General features: G+C 39.3%; 1 protein-coding gene across 1 annotated transcript; it reads right to left on the bottom strand.

Moving 5' to 3' along the window:
- Nucleotides 1-3,156: 3,156 nt before the first annotated feature.
- Nucleotides 3,157-4,734, bottom strand: foxq1b (forkhead box Q1b). Its single transcript, XM_008406706.2, has one exon. The coding sequence runs from the start codon at nt 4,630-4,632 to the stop codon at nt 3,751-3,753; it is 882 nt and encodes a 293-aa protein (XP_008404928.1). The 5' UTR covers nt 4,633-4,734; the 3' UTR covers nt 3,157-3,750.
- Between the last annotated feature and the right edge of the window lie 16,460 nt (nt 4,735-21,194).

Genomic DNA, 21,194 nt, shown 5'->3' with positions numbered 1-21,194 from the left:
CTGAGTAAATGACTTTGACATGAGTGGAAGCAGGCTTTTTCCATCAAGCCCGGCCCTGGATACCACACACAGCGCGCCAGTGTCAGCTTACCGCCCCAGGGCCGGAGCTTGTCCCAGGGGCCCCGCGTTCATTAGAGAGAGAAAAGCGAAATTAGGCGAGCGGGCGTCGACAGTTTCCGCCCCTATGGAGACATCATACACAGATTTGTCCGACATGATGGAGTTCTCTATCCCATAAAGGTAATATCAACATCCGCTCTTCAACGAAGCGGTGATGAGCACAGAAACGTCAGAAACTTCAATAGCTGTGCATCAATTTCATAAAATAGACAAAGTGGGATTTATTATTATTATTATTATTATTATTATTATTATTATTATTATCAAAACACAAATGATCAGATCTCTACATATAAACTATACACGTAATTTCAGATTAATTTCTTGCCCTCGCATGTTCGTTTACGTACCCTTTTAAAAATTTAGAAGGCTCCAAACACAGCCGCTGCATCAACCTTTGCACTTTACAAAACAAAAGGCTGTGCGTGTGGATAAAAATCAGTTTCTCACAATGACACACACACACACACACGCATATACACACGCACTAGTAACGGCTCCAGAAATTTCCTGTGACATCAAAAAAACTTATGACCCCCGCTGAGATCAGGATGCCTCGGTTTGCAGAGGCAATCTTTGTTCTGGGGGTCCGCTTTGAAGACGCTGATCCGGCCGCTTTTTACGGACCGCAGCTTCAACTCGGCTCTAATTTGGTCTGTCGGAAATATCTCAGCGATCAGCGGCCACAGCTCTGCAGAGGTTTTTGGGGATGGAGTTCTGGTCATGAAATATAGAAACGTGGCCGGAGACCCAAATGAACACAATACCGTCATAATGAAAGCTTCAATTTGTTTTTAGGGTTATTCTCAGGATCCTCAGAAAATTCCATCATATATATATATGTATACGTACTTTTTTTTTTACATCTGCTAAATTTCCCTTAATATCTCCTTATTATGCTTATACAAAATATAATAAAAAACAAAATACAGCATGGTCTGCCTTGTGKGCAGTAGTGTAATATTTGTTTGGCTACAGTGCTTTTGTCCTGCCTCTCTGCTTGTGCTTCCTGCGGCGGTGTCGGGAGCTTTGGAGCTGCCTCCGCGGGACTGTGGGGGGTCAGCCACGGTTCACTCTGGCCGGAGTGACAGACTGTTTGGACTTCCTAACATTGTGCCTGCCTTATAGTTCAGTTTCAATCCTCTGTGCCTCTCATTTGCAGCCCGATTAGGCCTCGTGTTCAGTCCACTCGGAGGCATAGCAGCGATGCAAAATGTGAAGCATRCGCATTAACTGTGCAGGGGGAAAAAAAAAGAAAAAAAAAAGACGACAATAACGTGAGATGCTGTGAACGCCTGGAGACACGTGACCGTACCTAAGACAGGTGTGTTGTTCCGGAGTTTCACCTCCAGGTTGCAGCATTGTCCCTGCAAACAGAGAAGAGTCTCACCTGTCACCTGGCGCGCTTCTTCTCCTCCTGCTCGCATCTGTTCACCTCGCAGCTCCTTCAAACGGTTCATAATATGTTGGAAAAAAAAAAAAAACTCATCAGTTGGTATCTTAACATATATTACGTCACGATAGTTGACCAAGGTTGAGTATTTAAAGCGCCTACGTGAATGCCAAATATATTGTGTAATTTTTCACATTGACGTTTGCTRTCCTCATTTATGCTTTAGAGTGAAAGCATGAAAACAACCCRAAACTGGATGATTTAACCCAGTTTATTTTTAAACATAAATGCTTCAAAAATCCGTTTTTGTTTTATTCAGTATTTTATTTAGCAGAGGTTAACTCAGTAATACCACATTGCATTTTTTTTCTTCATTTCTGCTAAAATTCCAATGCTTTCATTTCTTTTAAAATTGTGTCTTAAATAATTAAATGAAAGTATCCTCAGGGCGTAATTTTAATTTGATTTTGTTTCATCTTGGTTCATTATCACATTAATCCGAGAACGTAACAGAGTCGTTACTGTTGTTCGGGAAAACAAAAACAAAAAAACAGAGATTGCAAACATTGAATGTTTTGAACTTAATTTGGACAGTTTTTATTTTGTATGTAAGTGATTATGAATTGGTCTGACTTGTTTTTCAGATGACGGCATGGGGACAATCAGGAGTAATCGATTCGTAATTTAGTAATTGTGTTCATTCCCATACGCTGTGGCGAAGAGGTTTTTTTTTCTATACGTCAAGTCCTGAGTTATTTCTAAAAAAGCACACTGCTTGGATGGTGTTTGTTTTGCTTTTCTATGTCCCTCTATTGGCTGCGGAGTAGGGAGTCCGTTTCAGGACCGTGGAGAGCAATTGAAGCCCCTCCGGACAGAAACTCTTAACAAGCTGAGGGGACGTATGTAGATTGTTTTCTACATTTCTGAGCAGAGTCATGACATATTTCCCCATTTGAAAAAAACAAAACAAAACAAAACAAAACACTTATACTGAGTAAGACGCATTCCACAGTGCCTGCAGCATTTTTTTCGGGGTAAATCAACTATAATTTGATCACATTATAATTAACGCTTAAATTATGTTCTATCATGACGAAATGATAACAGCAGTAATAATTTAATTAAAAGATCCTCACTGCAGTCCTCATGTTTAAGCTATTTCTTTTATGGTTGTAGACTTTTTGTCTGAGACAAATAATTTGTTATGGCCCTGAAAGCCAAAAATGTTGTTAGTTTCAAATGCGTTGTGCAGAATAACAAAGCTCTAGTTTATTTTTTTGTGATAAACAGCTCAGATTTCTTTTTGTTGCATTCTGGCCTCAATGTGCGCTGTGCAGACTTTATATAGTAACAGAGCAAACTAATATTTAAACAGTCTCTATGTAAAATTCACTCTTTGATTCAATATTTAATGTCCTCGTGATTATATGTGTTTCTCCTCACAGTTTTCCCTTTCTCTTAGAAAACACTAAATTGTTCATAACATTTAGAAGTACTCAATGACATGAAGCTGGATTTCCAGTTCATTAAAGCTCTACATGATGTGATTCTGCAGCAGGTGTTTTCCTCCCTACCTCCTGTGCACCTGTTTCTATTTCAGTATTCCCCAACACAATACCCTTTGATTTTTTTTTTTATTTTTATGAAAAAGTCACCAAACAGCATGATCCCATTTTTGTCACGTTTTTATTCACAAAAATACCAAGCATGCATCTATCTATCAATCAATTAATCAACCAACCATCCAATCAATCAGTCTTAGGAAAACCATTTCATGTTTCCATGCATTTTCTTGTGGAGCCGCATAAATGCAATGCAACTTCGTCAATATTTAATATATTATACATATTATACATTACAGCAGTTCATACAAAACAAAACAAACAAAACAAAAAAAAAAAAATATATATATATATATAAATAAAGTGACAGATTTATATTTTAAGAAACAAAAGAAATGACCAAGGAACCGTGGATACATAAAGACAAACACAATTAGCGCGCGCGCACCCACTCATGCACTCACACACACACATTCACACACGCAGAAAGGAACAAGCTGATGACACTATTTTTAGTTTGTCACCACACAGTTAGATCTGTTTTGACAACACAAGCGTTTGCTTTCGACACTACAGTAGTTTGGTCACTATGAGTCCCGCACAGTTAAATGAGTGAAGCGCTGGAGGCAGAGAACGTCCATCGTGCAGCCTGTTTTTTGTGTATATATATTTTTTTTATGACAGCAGAGAGTCTATGTGAAAGCCTCGGGCTCTGCTGGGCATCTTGAAGGCTGCTTCAGGTGCGACCCTGCCCACTGCCGTCGCATGCAGGTAGGGATCCCTGCCGGGCTCTGTGCTGCTGTACGCCGCCTCAGACAGATATGGATGATGCACCGGATAGTTCAGAGCGTATGGCAACGTGTGGGCCCCGGGGGGCCAGTACATCTGTGGGGTGGGCTTATGTGTGTCAGGGTGGTGCTCCTCTCTCCTTTTGAACGGCGTGCTGAGGATGCTGTCAATGGCGAAGGAGCTGGTGAACTTGGCCCCCACTCTCTCCTCCGCGGCCGGGAGCCGGGTGTCCTCACTCAGCATGTCCGGGTTCTCCTGCTCCTTGGGGCCCCTCTTGGCGATGCGCTTCCTTCTGCGCCGGAAGACCCCATCAGCGAAGGTGTACTCGCTGTGCGGGTTCAGCATCCAGTAGTTGTCCTTCCCCCAGGGCCTGGACGGGTCCCGGAGCACTTTAAGGAAGCAGTCGTTGAGTGACAAGTTGTGACGCACGGAGTTCCTCCAGCCGGTGTAACTGCCTCGGAAAAACGGGAACTTCTTCATCAGGTAGTCGTTGATCTCTGCCAAAGTCAGACGGCCGCTGCTGGACTCCCGGATGGCCATTGCRATGAGGGCAATGTAGGAGTAGGGAGGCTTTGGTCTGCGGGTGTACGGCTTCCCTTTGCCGCTCTCGCTGCCTTGAGTGACAGGTGCCGGGCTGTTGGCCACGCAGTCTCCGTCTGAGCCGAGCTCATCCCCGGACAGAGGAGAGGGAATCCCCCCGTCTGGCTCCATGCAGAGCTCCAGTGGCTTCTGGGCAAAGTGGTGCGCGGAGAAAACTTCAAGTTTCATTTCCCTGAATCAAAAAAAGAAGAAAATCAGAGTTTGCGCTTCAGCTAATCAGCAAAGCAGGTGGAGCTGCAGGCACCCTGAACCTCGGTGTGGAGCTGCAGAACACAGATATGTCTCCCGAGACACGCTAGTCTTGCTTTAATATAATGCCTCCGCAAGGGACAGCCCACGGGCGGAGTTTGCGCGTCAAAGCCATTGAAGCGGCTGAGTTATGTATGTAGATGTATGTGCGCAATTGGAGGCTGGCATGCAACCTGAGGGAGGAGGGGGAGAAACATAAAAGAGGGCGGATAAAAGAGGTGAGACAGGGAAGGTAAACAATTACAGTCAAAAGCATATCTATCTATCTATCTGTCTGTCTGTCTGTCTGTCTGTCTGTCTGTCTGTCTGTCTGTCTGTCTGTCTGTCTGTCTGTCTGTCCGTCCGTCCGTCCGTCTGTTTTGAAGAGCCCTGACTAATCTGCAGAAAACCACCAGACAGATTTTTAGTAGACAAACGTACAAGCATGCTTTTCTTGTTACTTGAACTCTTGTCATTCTTCACTGGAACGAGGAAGAAAGGCAAGCACAGCACAAATATTAAAGAAAAAATATTTGGATAACATCCACCTAACACACAATGACTATGTAAATTCACAGGTTACCCAACAAGGCGTAGAGAATGAGGAAAACAAATGCTTTAGAAGATTGCCTGAAAGGTCAGTGTAAGTTCAAAGGAGAGGACCGATTAGACCTGCCTGCAAAGCAGCATCTTCACAAAATGACAGCCGGCAGTTTATTCTGCCGGCTGTCATTTTGATGAATGAAGGCAGAAATTAACCGCTTCTCAGTTTGATTAGTCTCTCGTTGCTGTGGAGAAACTTGGATCTTCTCTACCTTATATTGAGTGTAAAGCTTTTTTTATAGAACCTTTCAAAAATCACAGTGTCTTTCAAACAGAGTGAAAAAACACAAGCCCCATTAAATATAAGCAGATTTTAAAACAAAGACTTTTTAGATGGGTTTTTAAAGGAAGACACCGAGTCCACTCATTGGCTTTAGCACGGCTTTCATGGTACAATTAGTTTCAGACAGATGACCTTACATACAGAAAACTTTATTAAACAGAAAGCTTTTTTATGGTGCGTTCAATGGCTGCAGGGAAGCCGCGTAATGAAGCTGCAAAACAAGCCCACACCATTACCCTTCCACCACCAGGCTCGAGAATTGGAATGAGTCATTTGTGCTGATAGGCTGTGTTTAATTTTCTCCAAAGATTGCACTTTGCATTACGACTGAACATCTCTACATCTCAGCTGTTCTGGGAACACTGCTCCAGAGGTCTTGTGGTCCACTCAGGTGCATTTTTGCAAACTAAAGTTGAGCTGTCGTGTTTTCTTTTCATTAAAAGACTTCTATCCTTCCAAACAGGACATTCTCATTCATTCTTTTTCTAACTATCCTGTCATGAATTTTAACACTAAAGATGCTGAGGCTGGTAGAATCTGAGATAGAGGTTGTGGGTCTTTGAGATTTCTTTGAGAAGTACGCAGTTTGTACTTGGGGTGAATGCGTTGGGATGTCCGTGCTTGGGAACACCTACCTGCATTAAACATTTTTAATGTGAATAATCTTTTGCGCTGCAAAATAAAGGATTTCAAGTTGAGAAATTACAAGGCGTAAGGCAATTGGCTATTTATTTCCATCTTGCCAGTGGCTTTTCCTTTAGGCAAGAATTACTAATTAATCAAGTACATTTGATCAGCAGTACTTTCCTGTCACGTTTTCTCCTAAATTTATGTTTTCTGTTTCATGCACAACTTCTCCATTTTGATTATTCTAGATTACTCTAGAATGAATTTGTAAGTTCTATTTCAATATTTCAATAAATTCAGAAGGTAGGCCACATTATTTTTTTTATTTTTTATCAAATCTCAGACGTAAAGCGTAAGAAATGAAAGCGGATTTTCTTTCTTTTGACTATAGCTACAATTGGTTAAACATTTCATAAGACTTAAAAAAAAAGCATCACATATTTTGTAGCAGTTTAAGTCTACTCTAAATGTACAATGATTTGATCTAAACTGGAACGAAGTTGTTGCACTTTTGGTGAAGATAAATTACTTTATTACTTTATGGGCAATATTTTGGATTTACTTATCAGTCGCACCTTGTTTCATTACAGTAATCAGAGGTTTAGACTTTCATCAAGTTTTCCTTTTGATAAGAGTCGGTCTTATTTAATTGAGTCCACAAAAATTCTGTGATGTAATCCATATTGACCAGTGAGGTCAACTTATTCCTATCGCTGTGGTACAGAGAATCTAGAACACTCTTCAGTGAAATACATAGACTGAATACTGAAGTGTTCACAAGGGCAGGTCTGCAGAGAGGTGTTGGGCCAAACACGAGCTTGGGCCTTTCTGTTTGGACTTCGCATATTTGTCTCCTGCACACTTTTCTTCGGGTACTCTGGTTTGAACATTTCTATCATCCTGCCCCCTAGTGGTACCAACACCAATTGTCTTTAACGTCACCAATATCAGTGTTTCTTAATTCCGATCCTCAGACCACAATGCATGTTTTAGGTGTTTCTCTTCAGTCACGCACTTGAGTTTAATAACTGGGTGATTAACAAGGTTTTGCAGCACTCGAGGTCAAGCAGTTGCTTGAAACAGGAGTTCTGGAACAGAGACACATCTGAAATGTAGAGTACACCGCACTGTGTGGATGAGACACCCAGAGCAAATCTGATGCACAAAATACATTTCCATGTTCCTTTGAGCTGACAAAAACCATTTATTAAATCATTCAAAAACAATTACCAAAATAAAATWAAAAAAAATTGAAAAATGTATTGTGTTCCCCGAAGCATGCAAATTTCAGCCCTTTTACATACTGATGGAATGACATTGTGTAGCCATATTTTACTTTCGTCCACTGAAATTTACAAGGGACCATAGCTGGAGTCGATATTACGTAACTTCACACTGCTGACGCCTGTAAACCAAACCTTAGTGGCACAAAATGACTTTCAAACTCCCCTGTCATCACCTCAGTCCGATGACGAAGCAGACAAAGGAGAGTTAACATGAGTTATGAGCTTCAGGGTAGTTAAACTGTCGTCTCGGCCGCTCCTTCTCCCTCAGTTTTTTTTATAGGGGGCCCTGAACACTAACATAAGCTTTAACTTTGTCCACTCCTTTACTGTCCTGGATTTCCACCTGCATATTGCAAATGAAAAAACAAAACAAAACAAAAACAACAAAAAAAACCCCTTAAATATCATGCTTGAGTAAATTCCAAATAAGTCATGGTCACAGTAAAGCATCTTAAGCATTAATAATAGCAGACAGATTAAGGCGTTCTGCTTAAATGTAGCACTCTACCGCTAATGAAAGACCTGATTACAGACAGTACTCTGAACTGTTTGATAATGGGTGTGAAAGCAAGCAGATTTTCAGAAGGGAGTGTAAGTTAAGAATGCAAACTTGAAGTCCCTGTCTTTTTCTCCAGTGATGTTAAAAGAGCCTGAAGGGGCCTTTGTTTCTCTGCATTCAATGTTCTCAGGTCACTATGTAGCTGTTCAGCTCAAATATGGCGCGGCGCAATTGTTGTCTTTGCTTTATGGTTGCCTTTTAAATAGCCATAAAAGTTTTTTTGAGTCCTTCCATAAAAGACTCAAACATAGGGCAGCACTGTAGAGAACATATTAAGAGGCGGCAAAATAAATACTGAATCAGAAAACCATACTCTGGTACTGTGATGCTTTTGAGAATCAGATTGTTAAACTGTTTTGTGATTTTTCATTGATTTGGCTGATGAGAATAGTAATAAATCCACAGATTCACTGACTGTGGACAACAGTTTGTAGTAGTCCAATTTAAAGTTGGCTCTTTACTCAATTCTGTATGAGTATACACAGCAGTAATTGATTTCTTGGTTTAGAGCCCTTTCTGTGTTTCAGTTCTTTTATATTAATATGGTCAATTTTTCGGAAGGGAAAAAAACAAACAGTTGAGGTCAAAAGAAAACCTCAAATGTTTTCGAGTGTGGTTATCACAACTTGGTTTGCAGAACGATGAATGGAAAAGAAATCAAAGGCATTCAGATATCAAAGTTAAATCTCTTAACTCCCTGCTTTGTTTTTTTTTTTCTTTTTTCCTTGGAGCAGCTGGGAGTTAAAAAAAATGTTGTAGCAGAAACTCATGACGGCGACTGCTGAGAGGCTAAATCCAGAGCTGAGGAAACCATCATTATCACCACGCTGTGGAGATGCAGAGAAAGATGCCACACTGATGGTGGGTGTTGCTGCATTGTTTTGTTTTGTTTTTTTTTAGTTTTTTTAACATTTCTTTGCAAAATTGCAGTGAAGGTGGATTTAATTCCACTTTCTCTGCCAGAATGACTGCACACTCACACATATATGCTGGAAAGAGAGCACACCTGTTCTCAGTTTGAAATCAGAGGTGGAAAAGCAGCTTCCCAGCAGGTATCAGTGCACTGTCATATTATCATTCCTACTTGGATTTTTTGGGGTTTGGATAGATCTAAATCCTTCACATTTTTTTAAGAAGCAAAAATTAAGTTTCAACTTTAGTTTTTGTTGATATGAAGTACTCAATGAATTTACATAACTAAATTCATTGAGTGCCTGAACTTTATCTAATTATCTAATCATTTGTAATCGTCTGCCCATCATAAGACAAGTTAGTTTTACCCTACTGATAATGTGTTGTTGCACAAATGATCCAACAACACAAATGATTATCAAAAACAAGATTTAGCTAACCAAGTTTTAATTTATTGTAAATTATCTTCAATTCACACACTCAGACTCAAATTTATGTTAAACCTTTCTTCCCGTTCAGCTGCTGCAACAACAGCAAAATTGGCATGAACCTCAGTGTTTGGGATCATTTTGAGGAAAAAAACCCAACAAACACAAAGTAAGTTTAGGGATGGAATCTATTAATGCAGGTGCATGTGTTTACATGTTTTGAGAGATAGTCCATGATCAATGCAAATTTGTGAATAGGATATTTTTTTGCTTTTTAGCAACTGATTACATTTACTGCGTGATCACACCAAACAGAATCAAAATTAGCCAAAGGTAAAGTCCAAAATTATCACAGCACTCCTTTCCATAAGAACTGTATGTAAAATTTTTACCAGCATTTTGAATTAAAACTTAAAAAGACATCATTCTTACACAACCGGTTAATATCCATCTCCTAAAATTGGAACTTTGTTAGTTTAGTTCACCTTTAGATGTTTTTGTGTGAGCAGCTGGAGAAATCTCTTAAGTGTTGTCATGTGTGGAATTCCAGTTATGTAAATTCATTGGGTGAATCCTCTGCTCCAAAAATAGCCCCACCTCTCTGCAGCGGTCTGCGCTCACACGCAAACCCTTGTCTGCATGTCTCTGGATGACTTCTTACCTGTATCTCATCTTTGTTTTCTTTCTTCTCTGTGAGTGAAGGGTGTCCAGCCTCCATGTCTTTGTATAAACAAAGCGTGGGCTGTATGTGTGTGTTTGTGTGAGCAGGGCCAGAAGAGGCTCTGCGTAGCTGAGATTCCCGAGATTCCCCCGCAGCAGATTTGGTCTCTGACGGAGAGGCCTCTGATGATCCGACATGCTCCAGTGGGACGCACAGGTAGATACAACCACCTGTCTGCGCCACAGACAACCGTAAGTTCAAGCATTCCACCTTAATTCCACTCATTCCTGCAGCCACGGTGCTGGAGTTTGTTTGTGGGGGAGTGTTTCTGGCAGCAGCTGTTTGTCTGATCAGGTGTGGGTGTTTGAAACTGTGAGAAAATGTTCGACTGAAAAATGGGAGACGCAAGCATTCCATCTAGTTTATTCTTCAATCGGTGATTACTGTAATTATCCTAAAATGCAGGCTGTCGAAATGTTCACGCTCTGTTCTGCTGTGTTCCTGCAGAATCATACCTTTATATTTCAGAAGATGAATTGGGGAGGGGGAGCATATCCCCCCTTTCATATAATCACACCTGAGGAGAAAAAATTTCCATAAAGACGTTTCCAAGCTTTCCAACCAGAAATCTACATCAGTCATTTTGGGTTGTCACCCGCTCCCGACGTAAACAGAACAAAATAACTTGCCTCGACACCTGAAGCTTGCACATGTGTGGTTTGGTAAGCCTGAATCTCTTGGAGCCTTTGTGTGAGCGATTAATAAATTAAGTCTGTTGAAACAGAGCAGCGTATCCTGAAGTCTCTTGGCAGCTGCTTGTTGCTATTTTGGTTCACCTATTCTTACCTGAGGTGCTCACACCCTGCCAGGCCCAGGGAGAGGAAAAAAAATATATAGATATACACAAATGCACGAAGCCAACAGGGGCGTAATTAAAGTAATTAAGGAGAGAGGTGAAGTACAGGTGAACCAGCTGTGAAAGTCAGGTTGGTGATGCCAGAACGAAGGGCTATGCTCCTTATTGTGCTAATATATGAAATACATCTTTAAGGGTTTTTTTTTGGCCTCAAATTACATGATTTTTAGAACATGGGTTTTTTTGTGTGTTTCTATTATTCTAGAAGTGTGACCATCATTTGGCTTGGAGAACTGATTTCAGTTTTTTACCATTTTACCATCTTGCTTAACTGAATAAGAACCTGAGTAAGCCTAATAATGCAGCTTCCTCTTGTTTGCAGCCAACCAAACAATTCCCTCACTGATGAGCAAAGAAACAACCTGACCTAACTATGGTTGTTTTGGTGGAAAATTTAACACTGGTCAAAAGTGATTGCTCTTCATTTTTGTAAGTTGTGAAATTGTTGTTTTTTTTTAAAACTACTTTTCCCCCAATTTTCATAATCTTAAAAACTGGAGAAGAGCTTTTCTTACCTTAGTGTTGGCAATAGTTGTTCTGGTTTTCTTATTTGACTGTATGACAAAAACAAGTCCTGTGATAATTGTGTATTTCTAAATTTGCTCCCCATTTTATAGCATAATCATGGCGGCTGGGTCATGACAAAATTGATGCTCCAGTCCTCCAGTGCTGGTGACCTGCCACTTTTAATTGTGTTTGTGTCTCTACACACCTGAAACAAATATCTAGGTCATTAGTATGACTCTGTACGAATTCACCAGAGACGGATGTAAAAGTTGCAGGGCATGATTAGAATTTGAGGAACTTGTTCAAGATAGAATACGAGACATCTTTAAAAGTAACATTTACAGAGAAACGGCTGTCACACAAATGCACAATCTTTTTACCAGCCTCAATGCAAGCAAACAATGCACGCCTATATAGATTTTATTTGTCTGTTATGGTTGTGCAGATGTACACTAACAGTAACAAAGCCCTGTGAGCATCTGTTACATGTTCTGCCTGTGCATGCCTGGGTTCTCTCCAGTTACTCCCAAAAACATGCATGCTAAGGTAATCTGAGATGCTGAGAAAATGTTCCTTTGGTCTGAGTGTGTGCATGGTGTTTTTTTGTCGTGCATCTTGCCCTGTAATAAATCGGTGGCCTGTTCTGGACAAACACCGATTCTCACACTGGATATAAACTCCAGCCCTCCATAGAACGGAAATATATAAAGTGGGTACAGAGAATGGATATACATATATTCTAGGTTGGTCAGTCATATGCCATATTTGTTAAATGTGTTAAAATATATCACTTTTTGTCAGGCCATGCTGTCCAGATTTGATATGTGCAACAACACTGACAGTCAGACTTGGTCTCTTTGCTGGGATTGTTGCTTATCTCATCGCTAGAGGACCCCAATTTGGGTCCTCAGCGCTTGCCCCAACAAGATCAATTAAAAGCATGCTATACATTTATCAATATAGGCATATTGCATATCCACGTATCGGGAAAAAGCTCTTCTAAATGATAGAAACAATATTTTCTACCTCAAAAACACCCAGTTTGAACACTAAGCAGATTGATAAAAAGAAACGCAATTAGATGCTAACGAGGTTAACGAGGCACACCCGGTAAAAAACGCAACAATGAAAGAACGTTGCCCGATGCACAAAAACTATCTATCAGAGTAAAGCCGAAGCTCTGCCGTTTCCAACAATACCAGAGTCACCACGCTACGTGCAAAACTCAATGAACCAGCAGCTAAAGAAGAAAAAAAGAAATGGCTCATTTCACGAAGCTAAAAGCATAAATTCAGTCCTACCTTTGCTGTTTCGTGGTCATAATCCCAATTAGAGTAAATATTTCCACTTGGACCGATAATCCATGTTCCCTGCGTCCATCTCACATTGTTTTCGGTTCTGCCCAGAGCCTCTTCCGTCTCCTAGCTACCATAAACACAATCTAGAGGCGAACTCCGTCAATGTACTTCACATGCATTTTCCTCGCTGTAATTGAATGACTTTAGGTTCCGTATTAATGTCAACGCCCTCGGATTCTATTGGCTCTGACGGTTCGAACGACATGTCAATCATCAAAATTGGCCAATGGGTTCCCGAGAAACTGGCTTGCGTAGTTTTGAATGTCTGAATGGAGAACTGGATGATTTTACGTGCAGAGCGCACTGTTATTGTAATGTAATTGTGAGATATATATTTTTTTCTGTGATCATATCATTTTGACAAATTAGTTTTCATTGCTATTTGCATTTTTATTGTTGTATAATTCTATTTGAAATGTTATTGTGAGTTAATCTTTTCCATTTTCAGTCTATTACAATTTGTCTATTTTTTTCTCTTTTTATGAATGAATGCAATGTGGATTTTTCAAAGGAACCCCCAAAAACAATTAATAGATATAATTACTTATCTATGATAAATAATCATTTATTATATGATAAGAATAAATGATTGAAACAGAACCTACAGAAAAAAAACTGAGAAAGTTCAGATGTCACACATTGTCCCAAATTGTGCCAAATTTGGAAGGTCCGCCTAGATTTTTATGAAGTAGTACCTCTCTAAAACTCATATGATTATCTTTTTTTTCATGAAACTTGGCACAGTAAAAGGTCAGATTGTGTACTGTTGTTTACTACATGATTTCATCTGCATGCTTTGAAAGGAATCTTCATATATTGAAGTGTTTTTTTTAGGCGGAAATTGATTTTTTTTCTTAATTTCTGCTGTGTATCATATTAATTCACATTCCTCAGTAACAGGCAGGGTGGTTTTAAGAGCTGTAACATATTCTCTAGAGTATTGCCTTTGTTTTGATACCAAAGCAATTAAAATAAACTATGTAGTTCTTGAGATAGATTCAATTCATTTTGGGCATGTTATTTTGAGCCATATTGCTCAAAAACAGGCCTGGAGTCGGAGAGGTTAAGTCAAATGACAAATTCTACTGAAGTCAGTTTAGTCAACCTGAGTACTTTAAACATTATATGCATAAATTCAATCCAACTGTAATTCATCAAGTAAATGTACAATAATGAAACAATTTTAAAACATCCACATTTTCAAAGTATTTTTGCTTTCCTTTAATATTTCAAAATAGAATAGAAAAACTGTTTTCCAGACTCATATTTTTTAGACTTTAGGTTTTATTTTCCTCACCTCTTCAGCCCATTTCTTGTACCTGAGTACAGCAGCAAATTGTGCATTATGTGCCAACATTATCTGCAACAGGACAGTTTCTGAAAGTCATTTCTTCCAGAATTGGGAAACAAATCCATCAAGGATTTGACAAAGGATATGAAAAATGTATGATCCCCCTATTGATCAGGCTAAACTTCAAGAAATCTTTACCACTGCTAATGCTCAATAGTTTAAAATATTACAACACAGTCTTGCTTCATTGAATCAGAATGTAAATACATTATAGGTAGTATCATTTTTGACATTTTCAAGGCTAAAGTCCACACAGTAACATAGAAACTTTCAACTGAATCTAAAGAGCTTTGCCAATTCCTAAAATCTGATCGCAATCTAAAAATTCAAAACAAACCACTCAGGAGGAAATCAGACCCGACTGCACCCCTTCATCCAGCCTGTAGAATGTTACTGCTTAAGCATGTCTGTCAATGAACCTCTGCCATGCGGGTCAGACGGGATTTCATACCTACGGTTGTATCTCCCGCTGTCATCCATTGAAACCCTTCACACGCTAAGCCCCCCCCATCATGTTGGGTTGGAAGGCTTGCAGGGTTTTCAGGGAGCAGGTATGGATAGGGTGTGGGCCAAAAAAGAAAGAGAAGCAATGATTGATCTCAGCCGTAGACACCTCACTTTATCGCTGCAGCTGATAGGACCTACCTCTATTCAGCTATGCTGTAGGCTGTTTTAGTGTAAGCATAAACACAAGGCCAAATCAGTACCTGTGCTGCTCTGTTTACCTGGCAGCCGTTCAGCCCCTTTCTGTCTAAACTTGAAATAGGATCCAAACACTCTACTCACGCATAGCAGTTTGCACGAGATGCTTTCCCTGCCTCCCAACCTACCACAGGGCTCCTTAGCGCTATTTTTGCTCTGTCTGAACCATAACCACCCCTCTTATTTCTTTGATTGAGAGGTGGAACATTTAGCTTGGGGGCTTTGACTGCAAACAAAACACCGATTTTGAGCGGTTACCAAGGAATCACTTCGCTAACAACCCCAACAAACACTGCTGATGGATTGCATTAGTATGGCTTTACTACTTTTGAGGAGGACAGGTTGGTGGTTGACTTTGGTGGTTATTCAGCACATTTCTCCAACTTGTCCAGCAAAATGTTTCCTACAATCATCAACTTTCTAAATTTTAAGTAGGACTTGAAGCTCTACGTTTTTTGTTTCTACATTCATTGGTTAACCTTGTTTTCTGCAAAAAAACAAAAAAACTTTTAAGGAAATTCTGTGGCCCTGAATTGTCTTCTGTGAAGCAGAATTCAGATGTAAGGTACAGGCATCAAAACTTGCAGCAAACAAAAATAGTAATGCAAAACTAAAGTACAACACGCTCAAGTACCATAATGTGTTCACCTTGTTCAGACTGACCTTTTTTCCTTCCAAAGATCAACTTTCTTGGCACAAAAGACGCTGGTGTGGCCTTTATAAGGTATCATTGCCTTTTGTCACTCATAAACACAGATCCTTATGAAGGCCTAGGGGTTGGAAGGTTGATTCACTGAACTTATAAATAAAACATGTAGCTTTAATTTGCTTAGAGCTTGCGTGTGAGGCGTAGAGTTGGAAAATATTATGACTTGCTATAAAATTAAATGTCCACTAACTTGAGGATAGAACTTTCCTTTTTTCCAGTGTACCTGGTGATACTTTCCACTCACTTTTCAATAACTCCTGCTGTGTTCCCTCAGTGCCTGTACCAAATGCTTACTGATGAAGATCATATTTTGTGTCAGCAGTTGTTGGAGTGGATCACAATTTGTTGTTTATTCAGCTCCTTTTTGAAAATAAACTACAGGTTCTTAGAGGTTTCAAGACAAGGAAAATATTCATACTGCAAGTCCTAAATTTCAGTGTTCTGATCCTTAATCTTTTTTTTTTTTTTTTTAAACCAGTGGAGCGATTCTCTTTCATGCCGGATAACACATAGACCACCATCAAACTGACCGTGAATTGTTTTGGTCCCATTTAAAAAAAAAAAAAAATCCATGGCAATATTCTTGGCTTGGACTTTTAAGAATAGAAAACAACATCACACATGAACTATATTGATATTGCAGCTCAACCAAATCATCAGGAGTGTTTAACAGAGAATAGTGACTTCCAAGTCTTCTGATGTCCATTCTAGTTATCTGGTTAGCAGAAATGCTCAATGTCTGGTCAGTCTGACCTGTTCTAAATAGATAGTCACTACCTTATACATTTGTGATATGTAGGTCATCGCAAAGTTTCTCAGAGGGAGTCTGGGAACCAGCTCTTTTGGCTCAGCATTAGGATGTCGACAAAGACCTTCGAAACCTTGAAAATAAAGGAGCACTTCATTCTTATCTAAACCCTCCCTAAGTTCCTGTAGGGTGAAAATACAATAAACCTTACATGAATTTCACTGCAAAAGAAAGTTGATAGCTTTGCCCAGATTATACAGCATTAAAAGAAGCAATTTTCTAAAATTCCACAATCAGGGATCCAGTTTAAGCAAAGCTATGATAGCTGCAGGCTTTTATTTGGAGGTAAGTATTGCTGACACAATTAGTGATTCCAAGCAAATTTCTTCCTCTTCTAATGCTATTTGTCTTCTAACTGGCCCGATTTAATAAGTGCAGTGATGCTCATTGACAGCTTTACCACTATACCAAAATACCAACTCTACTTTGGTATAGTGTTGATGAAATTACTATATGAAAATAATGTTGGAAGATCTTTTTTTTTGTTTGTTTGTTTTGTTCTTGGAAAAAATACAAATAATTTAACTTTGAAAAATAACCAATTTTTCTTCCGATTACCCTGCAAAATATTAACTTCATTCTGTCTCCCTGATTGTATTTTTGCCACAACTTGGCTTCATTGTTTTGGTATGCAATCCAATTTTTGATTCTCTTTCATGCTTCATATTATGACAGTCCGATTTTAAGATGATCATTTTCCTCAAATTATTAATGTATGTTGAGCTAAATTTGACCTTATTCAGTTTGTGTGGTTTTACATGGATCACTGCGAGAGTAATTGGAAACCTGCACCATAGAGCAGCTGTGACTGTTTGCATKATGTGCTATTAGATATTGATTTGGTGATAATACTTATAAGAAAATCATTAGGAATCGGAAGTTTGACACAAAATGCTTAATCTCTTCCAGATGTCCGAGGGGGTCATAATGTCCTCCTGCCTCCGGTGCAGCATTGATCCACTGGAGCAAACATCAGCAGCTCGAGTGTAAAGAGAACCACACAGTGCATTTGTTGTAAAACTAGGGAGATAATGAAATAAAACAAAACCTGACCACAAGTGTTATCTGTTGGAGCAGAATGGATATATTGGAAATGCAACACACGTTTGTTACTCCTTTGTACAAAATGTTCTCAATCTAGACAGTATCCATATGTGGGTAAATTACGGTGGATGAAGGGAGCTGCCAAATGTTGCAAAGCTGAAACGCCTCCTTCTTTTCCCCTTAAGAATCTCTTTGGGTTGTATTTTTTGTCTTAAGGCAAAAACTCAAACTCATTTAGCTTCCACTCTCTTAATTGAGCTTTCAGTGCTGCCACACTGTGTCTTACAGTACTTCAAATAATCATTGTCAAATTAGGTGATAATCTAAATGAAAACTGGTTGCTGCTGTACTCAGTATGTGGAGGGCTTGCTTTAATTTCTTTTTTCATACATCAAAAGTAAATGTCTATCAAACAGCTTCTTGCAAACTTTAAGGAATTATCTAAATCTTAAAGTGTTTATTTAATTTTTTATTTATTTATTTTTTCAATAGGTTTCATCTATTTTTGTGGAAATTAACCAGTGAATACTGGAGTATTTTTGGTCTTCTGAGACTTAATACTTCCCCTTGCAAGCCAGAGAAACCAGTGTGGCCGTTTGGACATCCAGGTGGACGGGGAGGGAAAACAGAGACAAGCAAATATTGAACCACATGCTTATGTCTGGGGTTGGCAATAATGTGAAACTATCGCAATGGTCAAGCACAGAAAGCAATGTCTGTTTCTGAGAATAGATACAAGAATTGCAACATACAAAAGTAATATTTCTTTGTAACAACTAATCCTTCACAGATAAACTAACCTCCATATTTTATAACTTGAGAGAACAGTTATAAAAGTCCACCAAGTCAACATGTTAAGTACATTTCTCTGTAGTTCTTAAGAGATCAGTGTTGTGAGCTCAAAATTGGCTAGTTGTTTTGTGACAAGATACTGAGACAAATTATTGTTTGTCTCAAATAATAATTTGAGAAACATTATTATTGAGACAAATACCTTGTCTCAAGTCTAGCAAAGGAACACTTTTGGAAAAAGAGTTGGAAAATGGAAAATGGACGGATAAAATGGAAATATAATGGCAATTCATATTTTTGGGAGACTAGATTGTATTTTTTTTATTTAATTTCTTTAAAGCATTGGTTTAAAATGTTAGTATTGCTTCATAGTTATGCTTTGCACCAAAGAAGATTTCAAAGATTTCAGAGAGATTAAATAAGAAACAATTTGTAGCTGATAATATTCAGCTTAGACTCTTCTAGAGAAACTGCTTGCTACATTGTCAGTGTTGTGATAACAGACATATCAACTCAGTGTGAGTTTAGTCTTAACGTAAATCAAAGAGTATAAAAAATAATAATGCACATGGCATTGTGTGTTTATGTGCTATGTGTATGATGTTTTCTGACAGCTCGCTCCTGTCAGAAAGTGTGTTTTTAGCTTTTCACTTTTCACGCAACTTTCTCTATGAGAAAACAGGAGAACCACACCTGACTGGGCATCTATCCAAACAAAAGGTCTTGAACCCAGCCCTTGCGTGCCGCTCCAACACAGACATCTGATTAATTACAGTGTGGCCGTTAAGGCAAAGAAAAACTAGCTGATGAAAAGTCAGCGAGTCTGCAGGCTCAACCTGCCCAAACAGCATCATGCGTGTTAGCTAGTAAAAGCTCGCGTCTCTCCTCCCTTCCAAGTCTTTTTCCTTCCACACCCCCTCCCCACTACCTCCCGCCTCTGCTCCGGGCCCATTCGTGCCGAGAAGGTAAAACATTTTTCCTGCTGTGTCAGAGCCCCGCAGGTGGGCCCCGTGTACTCAGGTAGATTATATCACTGTTACTATAGACCGTGTTTGGGTTAGCTCAAACACTCTTCACGGCAGGAGCAAAACAAAGTGTTCCACAGTGGATGATAACAGCAGAAGCTGCTCCCTTCAAATTAACCTTTGGAAACACTTGGCCCTCGCACGAAACACAGGCGTAATACCTGCTCTCCCCACCTATTTTTTTTGTCCTTTTTTTTATATCTGTAGTAAAGTTTATACAGTCTTTCTCATTAATCTAAAACAGTGACACAAGCCTTTCAGTTAAAGAAAAGAGCTTCCTTATGTCCAGATTGAAAGCATTGTGCTGATTGGATGAGTAGTTCTGTTTCTGATCTACATGTTGCTTGTGCAGTAGACTTTATAAATTGACTTACTTTAAACAAAAGAGGCATGGATTGCTTGAATGTGCTCTGGGGCCAGAAGCCCAGGATGGCTTCGATAAACAGATCACCCAGGTGGTCCTCATGTAAGAGAGGGGCTACAGCACTGCTGCAGAGGCCTGCTGCTGCTGCTGCTGCTGCAGTCACAGCCATGCAACATCTTACTTCAGTAAATGACTCACTGTGTCTCAGCAAAAGGCTGAAATTCTGCTGAACTAAGAACAATCTGAAGCTTTTCCAGGTGTCTGAATACTGAGTGGTTTGTCAATGCACAAAGAGAGACACACATGAGCTGAGAAATCTTTGCAAACCCCTTCATTCATTTGCAAAGAGAACAATGCACTTAAAAAGTTGTTTTAATCCTTTGTAAAACGTATTTATATAGTTAGTTTGCAGAGTCTGTCTGAATATTTGTAAGATAAGGTAATTTTATTTATATAGCACATTTTCAACAACAAGGCAATTCAAAGTGCTTTACATGAGTTAAAAGGAAATACAAACAAAATAACAAACCAAAAGGAAAGAAAAAAGAGGAAAGAAAACTAATGTTTTAAAGTTTGTAAACTAAGTGCTCCTGTTCAGGGTTGCTAAATATCTAATTTCATTTCTAAATAGTGAGTACTCTACAGTTTTTGATAAAGCAAGCTAAAGAGTGACTGATCTAATTCCTTTTCTGGGTTAAAAGCAATATAAACTAAGCAGTGACTGTTCCTGTTAAGTATTTCTGGATTCCAAGTTTGTAATTATTAAAATTCTGATTCCATTTCTAGGCTGTGCAATATTGATCTAAATAGTGCGTACTCCACAATTTCTGATTTTACTAATAAACTACAATAATCCTTTTCTGGGTTATATAGGGAGTACTCCACCTAAAACAAAAGAGAGGAAAGGACACATTAGGGCAGATGGCAACATTCAGACAAAACAAAGGGCAAAACAAAGACATGGGTGAAGGCGGTGACGTGAAAGGGTCACGAAGGAGCGTTACTGAGCCCCTGGCAGAGTCCGATAGAGGTGTTGTTATCAAGGAATGTCCTTAGGAGCGCTCAGCTTCGTAACTCCATGGATACAGGAGGGGGTGAGGAGGGAAGAGCGTTGTGTTTACATATCTTCAAGGAGATTAGAGATATGCAGCCCTTCCAAGGCCACATGGGGAAAGCCAATTCAGAAACAGAATCTCTTAGGTTGGGGAGATTATACATTTCAATCTTCCCTAAAGTCTCTCCAATACATCTTAGTTCCCAATCATCCAAATTAGTTTGGTCATTCCACTGAGAAAAAAAAATGGTATGGTATGGTAGTAGTATACATACAGCTCTGGAAAGAGATCACTGCACTGAACCTCAATGAGAACCTCATGGTTATTCCACCAAATATTGATTTCTGAACTCTTCCTGGGTTAAAATGTTAATATTGTTGTTCCTAAGTGAATATGAACTTGTTTTCGTTCCATTATTTGAGGCCTGAAAGCACTGAATCTTTTTTGTTACTTTGACCACTTCTCATTTTATGCAAATAAATACTAAAGTTTTTCTTGGAATTTCAGAGACA

Source organism: Poecilia reticulata, linkage group LG4 (genome assembly GCF_000633615.1).
Source record: "Poecilia reticulata strain Guanapo linkage group LG4, Guppy_female_1.0+MT, whole genome shotgun sequence".
Classification (NCBI taxonomy): Eukaryota; Metazoa; Chordata; class Actinopteri; order Cyprinodontiformes; family Poeciliidae; genus Poecilia; species Poecilia reticulata.
Note: the sequence above shows the minus strand (reverse complement) of the source record. Positions and strands in the feature narration are given on the sequence as shown.